Genomic DNA, 9,051 nt, shown 5'->3' with positions numbered 1-9,051 from the left:
AGGGATGAATGCAGGAAAAAGGAAGGGGTGGAGGACCATCTTGACACTGATTAGAATCTGCATATGTCGATGAATGTTCACTTTTGATGAAATGATCATTAATCAGTTCAATTTCTATACTATCCCTAATGACTTCTTCAAGCTCATGGATTGAAATCTCGTCATTTTGTTGCTCTTGGAATTTGGAGAATAGTTTCCATTTCTAACTCTAGAAGATCAGCTTCTTCTTAAGTATCCTTTATGTCACTCTCATTGTCATCCATTCTGTCTAAAGTTGTACCTACCATGTTCATATTCATTGTAGCTACTCCTATGTCTTTTTTTATATGGGTACTCTACTAGGTTAGCTCATTCATTGGAAGTGAGTAATAGAATGTAAACTAGGCTTGCTCATCTAATTTGAGGATGGGACACTTCCACTTTGGTTATCTAGCTAAGAATCTATCATCTCCTATTTAAGGTAACTACTTTAACTACCTTGAAGTTGGCAAGTATTATGGAAGGCTTTCTTATCTTGTCAATTGAGTCATTTCCTTGTAATACTCTTCTAGTCTTGATGAGCACTTATACTAATTGTAGGGCTAGAGCTCTTTTTAATTTGGGCTCTTCATAAACCTTAAAATTGAAAGCTACGACAATGTTCGCTCATAGCTTTTCTTGGTATTGGTGCAATGTTCCCTCTAGGTTTTTGTCCTCATCTTCCTACCTTGGCATCTCTAATGGAAGGCCTATTATCTTCTATGTCTGGGCTCTTAATATTATTATCATTTTTCATATGCCTCTCATTGTTTAGGGGTAATTTCATGGCATGCTACATGTTGTGAGCTTCTTCCATGGTTCATTTTGAGGGTGCATCATAGTCCAAGGGCTCCACTATATCTATTGAAGGCATCATGTCTAAAGGAGGCTCTAAGACTATCTCTACAAGTGGTTGGTGATTGTCACTAGATGGTGGGGAAGTTGGTAGCTAGGGGCTTGTTTCCTTTAAGTCTTGGTCATCCTAGCTCAAGTGATACAAATGGGCCACTAAGTCAATTTTAGCCAGTTTAGGGGTTATAAACCTCAATTTTGTCCCAAAATCTATATGTTCTTGCTCTTTGTATATGAGACAGGTCTTTTGCAAGCAAAGAATCTTCAAAAACCTCCTATCTATGGCTCATGCAAGAGTCATATAACCCTATTTTTACACTTATACTATGTATCAAAAACTTTTATTGTGTATGCCCTTTTTTAGATGTAAGATTTTGAATTTTGTTCAATTTATCATATTGACTAAGTTTCTTATACATAGCAATGTTATGAGACATGAACTTGAGCCCTCTTTGGCATGAATCATTGAGGCCAATGGTAGATTGATGGTGATACAATGTATAACAAATTGTGATGCCTATGAATTTGTCAATATATAAGCTCTTAGACATTGAAAGAAAGGGCTGTATTAATTCTGGCAATCTTTATGCAATTTTCCCCCGCCCTTCCCTTTTCCCCTACCCCCCCCCCCCCCAAATCTCACTTTTAAAGTCCAACGGGGAAATTAATGAGGGGCTTACACCTACTATATACACTTATGCACTTTTTGGAAAAACCCCCTCCCTTGCACTTACATGACTCCCTAAGTTACCCATGGTGAACTTCACGAGGTAGCAATGAGACATAGTTAAGCCTTCAATTCCTCCCCTTCGTCTATTTGAGTTCTTAAGAACTTTTTCTTACCTTGTGGTACATTTCTTACTAGAAAGAGATGACATGTTTGCACACACTGCCATTGGCTCTTTGTATTGTTAAGGTTTCTCAATTTTCCATTAGGGAAAATACGAAGCAAGCAGAGCATGATTTTTGAAGGGTTGAAGGTAGAGCATAATGATGCAGTAAAGGTATAGATTAAACATGGTATGATATTCAATATCTACTATTACATCTATAGAGAGGGTCTACTTTTTTATGAGCAATAATTGTTATTCAATGGGTACTATTACATCTATGGAGAGGGTCTATTGTTTAATGAGTTATAGTTGTTATTCGATGGGCAGTAATTGGTGAAGCATAAAGATAAAGCAGCTATTCACACACAAGGTGATTACCAAAATTTTTCTGGGATTGTCAAGCTAGAAAGTTCTATCCATGTGTGAGCTAAAGTTCACAAGTATTGCTTCTACCTCTCTTCCTTCCTCTATAAATGTTCTTACTTAAACTAGTATATGCATCTCCTCTTAATATGTCAATTCATTTTTCTCTTGCCCCATAATTGAAAGTACCTATTTTAACAAAGCTTTTATAAAGACATAAATCAAAAAAAAATTGTGAAACCTTTAAGTCAAGAGAGAGAACCAACCAAAACAAACACCTCCTTTAATCAATCATACAACTATGATTCCAGCCATACAAGAGAAATATTTGCTACTAGCTATTGTTCTCACTCCTTATGTACTTGCTAAAGATAGAGAACTGGTATTTAACGTATATTTTCTGTTGTATGTTGCTAGAGGGGAGAGAGAGAGAGAGAGAGAATCTTGTGAAAAAAAATGAGATAGGAAGTGTATGCTTGGGTCGAAATTTGTAATAGGAAGCGTTGCTTATTGCAATTTGTAAACATCACGTAACCAATTATTTTTGTTTTGTACGCATTGCAAAATACAATTTCAAATTTCATTGTGTAAGCATGGCACTTTTCACATCATGGCTATTATGTTGATTATTTGGAGGAAATAATAATTTGCCAACATCTTCTCAACTTCATGTATCCTCATTAAAGTATTTATTTGATTTTCCTACTGCTACATAAACTCGTATGGAGATTGAAGTAAAAAAATATTTACTCGGGAATTGATCTTAATCTTAGAACAAGTTACTAAAAGACTAGACTTTGCTTGCACAATTCAGTTGATGGTTTGTTGTAAAGTTCTTTCCTAGTCATGCACAGTTAGGAAAATTCTTGCTAAACCCCCTTATATTAATGTACTTTCTTTTTTGGAATCATGTTTGAGAGAGAGAGGACAGAACATCTAGAAGTTGTGTGAAAAGAGGAAAGAGAGGGAAACAAATTGAAATGTGTTCGTGTGGATGAGTAATGGACTTTAATTACCTTGGGGTTATTTGAATGCTCTTACCAAAATCGTAGCTAAACTATTAGAATAGTATGCCCATATAGGTGATGCTAACAAGTAGGTCCCAATGTCTTTAAAACATATTACAAATATTGTTATGTAAAGTTCAAAAATCCGTAGTAGTTCAAATCATCTCTCATACTTACGCATATAAGAAGCCTTCAATGCAGAAGTTACATCTACAAGATACATAGCCGAATAGAAAATGCATTAAACTTGTTGATATATTCATTAATGTGTAGCCATTGATGTGTATAGCCCAATAGAAAATGCTTTAAACTTAAACTTGTTGAAATATTGTTTAATGTGTAGCTATTAATCATTACGGGTTATTATTTGGTGTGCTTAGCTTCTTGAGGTGGATGTGAGCATGCCATAAATTGCAAAAGAAACTTGAAGGATTGCTCAAGTAAGGAAAGAAGAGAGAGAGAGAGAGGGAGGGAGGGAGTAACTTCAATTGATATATAGAAGAGGGAATTAGGGGTGATGATGTGAGTGAGGGGATGGCAACATGCATTGAGTCTTAAAGGGGGGGGGGGAGAGATAATGCTTGAGTTAATGTTTTGATGGATTAGTTGGAGTTGAGGGTGGCGATCTTGACATCGAAGTTCTTGGGGCGACGGTGCTCGAGGGGGGGGTTCTTGGGGACGACGACGGAGAGGAGGCCGTCCTGGCAAGCGGCGGTGATGCAGTCCAGGTTGGCGTTGGCCGGCAGGTTGAACTTCCGCTGGAACTTCCCGGCCTGCCTCTCCACCCTGATGTACTTCACCTCGCACTCCTCGCATTCCTCCCGCTTTCTCTCCCCGCTGATCTTCAGGATGCTATCGTTCTCCACCTGCACCTGCAACACAAGCCATACGCATGCGCCTCCCAATTATTCTAATATCCCACCACCCCACCCCGCCTTACCCCTCATGTTCTAAGCCTTCCATTCAAATAATTATATACACAAATATGGTTTGGACAATTTACTCTCGCTATAATTCCCACGTTCTTTAAGTAAAACTACAAGCACGGTATATTTAGCTAGGCCTTCTCTCATGGAGGCACCATATACCGAGCTAGGCCTAATAACTCTCTATCCCCAGTTCAACATTTAGTGCCTCCCCTAAAGAAGCTCATGATCTTGAACACTCTCCAAAAAAGCAAGGAAAAGAGTTCCTTCACCCACACAAAAAAATGTCAAAAACTTCTTGTGAATGTTGAGAGGCCCTCACCAGACACACCGCCCTTCCCTTGTTACATCTGTCATGACTCTAATTTGTTCACTCTATCAAATGACTCTTACGCACACGTCATGATACACCCCTCTTCCCTCAATTATGATTTGATATTTTCGAATACCGGTGCATTACAAGGGATTATGCCTCTAGCCATCTCAAGTTCCGGAGCCTTGTTGTAAGCAACTTGTGTGCAAGCTTCAATCTAGTGTGTCCCCTTTCTTGTAGGTACGCATGGCCCTAGATAGTGTGAGAATAGCCCCAAATCATTCTCAAAATTGAGAAGAACAAGAGTTCCCATGGAATGGCCCTTGCACCTTAATTTGGTGATAGCTTTTCCTTTGGGCCATGTCAAAACCCAAGTGTTAGCTTGTGATGTAATACTAAACTAGATGTATTTCATTGCCAAGTCGAAATTCCCATTTTAGCCCTAGGTTGACAATGTGGAGAATGACTAACAAATAAGACCACATGTAATGGATTAGTTATTTCATAGGTTAATAGTCACCAATCATAAAGGGGATGTTAGGTGCATGACATGGGCATATGTAAAATTGTTTGTATTAGAATAGTTTCAAGTAGAATCTCATTTGAGTGTTGAAAATTCTTACCTTTACATCAGTATTTTTCAAACCCGGAACTTCAGCCACAAACAAATAACAATTTGACAATTCCTTAACATCTACAGGAGCACCCGCCATTGCAATTCTATGCACTTCCTACACAATAAGGATGATGAACCATTAAGTTTAGGCATGTACATGATGAATGTTTAAGGAGTCTTTAGATAGCATGCCTACTCACAAAGCATTTCAAATAAGGAGCACTTGTTGAATGTTATACTTATGATCATTTTATGAAGAAAGAAAAGATTGTGGATCACGTGATTGAAAACCTTTTCCCATTAGTGTTTTTTGACATACACATAATATAACTATGAACAAGGTTATGCATTTCCAAGGGCTTGCCAAAAGTAAGTGTCACCCTAATCATATTTGTGCTTTAACTATTGTCAACAAAGAAAAGGGAAGAGGGCAATGATGAATACAATGAGGAGGAGGATGAAGATTGACATGTGTGTGTGTGAATGGTATCTAAAGTGAAGAAGAGGAAGAGACAAAAAGAAAGAGGAAGAGGAAGATGACAAAGAGGAAAAGGAAAGGAAAAGAAATTGAACTTTTTTTTTTTAAGGACCCGAAAAAACCAGCTAGTTTGGTAGGAATTCTGAGTGGGTTGTGTGCTCTCATGTTTGGTTCCTAGTTGAGTGGCTTCGAGCGGTATTTCGCTAGCAACAAACAAGCCTTGATGGTGAAAGATCCATCTAATAAAATAAATATGTCAAAAGGCCTCGTGTTTTTAAAGAAATTCAAAGATCTTTGAATTGTAAAGAATAGACTGCGTCAAAAGAACAAATAATACACCAGGAACAAATATCATGGCCATGCCTATATTAAGCATGCCAATAATGAATCATATGGTTTGAACGAATACGTTTTGCTATCTATCTATAGAAGCATTGCAAAAGTGAAATTCAAATTGACATTGCAAAGGTAAAACTCAAATTCGAAATTCAAAGGTTCAAAATAACATTGCAAAAACGGAAATTCGGAAAGTTGAAAATGCGTAAAAAGATATCAACCTTGGCACGGACGAGAGGGGCGGGGGTGGGGGGCCGGGAGTAAAGGCGACCGAAGAGGGGGCCCTGAGAGAAGGAGGAGGTGGAGGAGCGGGGGGTGTCGCAGGCGGAAGAGCAGGAGTAGGCGGAATACTGGAGGCTCTCGGGGCGGACGTAGTAGTCGAAGCAGGCAGGAGGAGGGGGCCTCACGAAGCGGTGGTAGTCCAGGAAGCACGTGAACAGGTACCCTTGCGGGTCCGCCTTCCTCCTCGCGTACGGCTCGATGACCGGCTGCTGCTGCTGCTGCGGCCTCCACGTCGCCAGCTGCAGATGGGCGTCCCGGTAGTGATGGCCCACGTGGCGCCGCCGCTGCTGCTGCTGCGGCCTTCCGTGGCAGCCCTGCGGGCTAGCCCCCCCGCACAGGATCTGGCTCACCGCGCGGTTCAGGTACGCCGCTGACGTGGACGACGTCGCCCCGTCAGCCGGCGTGCCCACGTTGCTGCGCAGGCTCGACGGCGTCCGCGAGCCCGGCGTACTCACACGTAGCCTCGGGAGCTGCGCCTCGGCGCCACTGCTCAGCGACTGCAGGTCCGGGGTGGTGGTGCTGCTTATCGGACGGCCGAGGCTGCCCGATCGGCGCGGCGTGCCGACACGTGGCTTGGGCGTGGAGCCGGAGGATGAGGGCGCCAATCTCGGGCTTAATCCGCACTGGATCGGGGGATTAAGACTGCCGGCGCTGCTGACGGAGCCGCTGACGCTGCGGGTGATGAGTGACGGCGCATGGCTGGGCAGGGCCGACGGCTGCCTTGCGGCGTCCTCCTGGCTGCTGACGCTGCTGGACTTGTGGCTGCTGCCGCCGAAGTTGCTACATGAAGGCGTCGTAATCGGGTTGGTGAGGGACGAGTCGGCACCGCTTATCACCGACGGAGGCTGCTCCTGCTCCTCTGCAAGAGGAGCCTCAAGGCTCATCAAAATATGCAATACCCTTGGATGACGATCTCTTCTTCTTCTTTCAAACACTGCTCCTGCTGCTTCAATTACAGTTACTGATTATATTTAGCACTGCACCTGATTATTACTGTATAAGTCCTGCGTCTGATCATCGTTATCATTAGCATTTGCATGCATGCTCATACGTCCCTTCCTTCTCACTATCGATGCGGAAGAGAGAGAAGGGAGCGAGAAGAGAGAACATAAGGTCCGTGACGTCGCTTCACCCCTACCATTTTCGCATCCCCTCACATCACAAAGATTCTCAACTCTTCCTTAGGCTCCTCGCAAGTTTGGACAGTATTTATTTTCCATTCAGCTGTTCAATTCATAGGCCACATAAGTTGGAAAAACACAGCCAAGTCGTTTAGCGGAATAAGCATGTTTCTCTTCATGCCTCCTCGAATAGATTGAGTATTTGGTCGGGGCATCTATATTATATTGTATACTACATATTGTTGAGGGGATTGGTAAAGGAGGTGCCCCAAACACGAGAACCTCGCCAAGTCTACACGGCATTTGTAGAGTGCTGCCAAACCTCTTGATCTGATTCAGTCTTTTTTGGCTTGCCATATGCCATAGTCATGAGTCTCAAATACTAAATATAAAAATAAAATGCTATAATCTTTTTCTCCATCGTATGATAAGGATTTTCCACGTGGCACGTTCACATGAATATAACTACTACATTTGCAATGGATTAATACAATATGTGGGAGATTCTATATAGAGGGATTAGACTACTAATTATACCTATCACATTTGTGGAGACAGAGGTCAACCCCAAAAAATAAGGCAACCATCTTGCATCTCTCAGACGTTAAGAATCCGCAAGGTTCACCTTGTAACCCAGCCTTTTTGCTATCTTCGCCTAGGCATTACAATGCTTATATGCATACTACTCCTCCATCATCAATAAGTCAAACAAATGTTAGCATCCACATCAACGTGCATCATTTGAATCAAACAAGCTAGCCTTAGCTTCTTAATGTGGAATATATTGAGTAAATAAAGGGATAATACATACGACATCAAGAGATGTAGCAAGGTCTTAGACCATCAAAGTTCATTTCTTGGAAAAGAGCCTGCAGATCCAATGCTTGCTCTTCAAGAATTTGAACATAGATAGAAGTTCATCATGCAACATTCTAATACATTCCGTAGGGGACTTCCCACCAGACTTGCCAAACAATATATCATTTCTCATGTTCCAAAGAAAGCTCAAAAACACTACAAAGACTAAGGCTACTAGACACTAGTTGCTACATCTAGAGATCTAGATCACCACAAAAGGCAACGATAAGACCAAACTCCTCTCTCAAGTTGACTGTCGTGAGCCAATAATTGACTTTTCTCCATACCATGATAGATTGTGCACACTCCCAAAATAGGTTTTTTTTGTTTCCTCTACTTTCTTGCACATGGTGCATAAAGGGCTTATCATCATTCTAGTGGTGAGGTGGGCACACATGCAACTTCTTTTTAGCATAAGCCTCCATCTGAAGACATTAAGCCTATAAGAGGGAGTATATCTCCACACATACTTTAGCCTTCTTTTCCAAGTAGCCCTAAAGGTGAAGGGGACTCTTTCTTCTATTTATCATGAAGTTTCATGGGAATAATGAGAGGTACCTTTGAGGTCTCTTATTTTCCTATAGTTCTAAAGCGATTTCCCAACATAGCCTTCAAGTGAATGAAGGATACAAGTAGAATTAGTCACCACTGAGGTGGGCCAATTCTCCCTTAAGTCATCTAAGATAGTCCCTATCCGATTAGCTTTAGAATAAGTGAGATTGTATGCAATAGCTATCATTTGAAGGTCTTTCCAATAGTGACGGTCACTATCCCAAAGGTCAAGCCACTTGTTTAAGCCTCTCAGATGAAAGAGATATGTCACTTTAGTATTGCGCTCATTTGGAGTAGTAGGGGGCTCATAGGTATGGGGAGTAAACAAAGGATTTCTTATGAGAGAAGAGACTTCCCCTTTGGAGGTCAATGAAGACCAATTGGAATTACCTAGGACCCAATCTTACGATTGCATGAACACCTAAGCCATATTAGATATCTGAATCTTAACCTTGAAGGAGTATATGATCATGCCAATTGACGTCTAACTAGTAAC

At 41.3% G+C, this 9,051-nt stretch overlaps 1 protein-coding gene across 1 annotated transcript; it reads right to left on the bottom strand.

Annotated features, from left to right (window-relative positions):
• Positions 1 to 3,642: 3,642 nt before the first annotated feature.
• Positions 3,643 to 7,215, bottom strand: LOC148032259 (uncharacterized). The gene is made up of 3 exons (XM_087684059.1): positions 5,964 to 7,215; positions 4,936 to 5,043; positions 3,643 to 3,945 (listed from the first exon to the last, which is right to left on the bottom strand). The coding sequence occupies exons 1-3, from the start codon at positions 6,906 to 6,908 to the stop codon at positions 3,676 to 3,678; spliced, it is 1,323 nt and encodes a 440-aa protein (XP_087540185.1). The 5' UTR covers positions 6,909 to 7,215; the 3' UTR covers positions 3,643 to 3,675.
• Positions 7,216 to 9,051: the final 1,836 nt, after the last annotated feature.

Source organism: Lygodium microphyllum, chromosome 8, assembly GCF_053477565.2.
Source record: "Lygodium microphyllum isolate KBCC chromosome 8, Lygodium_microphyllum_v1.1.10, whole genome shotgun sequence".
In the NCBI taxonomy this organism is placed as follows: Eukaryota; Viridiplantae; Streptophyta; class Polypodiopsida; order Schizaeales; family Lygodiaceae; genus Lygodium; species Lygodium microphyllum.
Note: the sequence above shows the minus strand (reverse complement) of the source record. Positions and strands in the feature narration are given on the sequence as shown.

Bases quoted from the DNA above. Each gene is read 5' to 3' on its own strand.
- LOC148032259 (XM_087684059.1), bottom strand. From the start codon at position 6,908: ATGAGCCTTGAGGCTCCTCTTGCAGAGGAGCAGGAGCAGCCTCCGTCG. The intron at 5,044-5,963 runs GTTGATATCTTT...CTTATTGTGTAG, and splicing joins CCCCTCTCGTCCGTGCCAAG to GAAGTGCATAGAATTGCAAT. The intron at 3,946-4,935 runs GTAAGAATTTTC...CTTGTGTTGCAG, and splicing joins TGAAAAATACTGATGTAAAG to GTGCAGGTGGAGAACGATAG.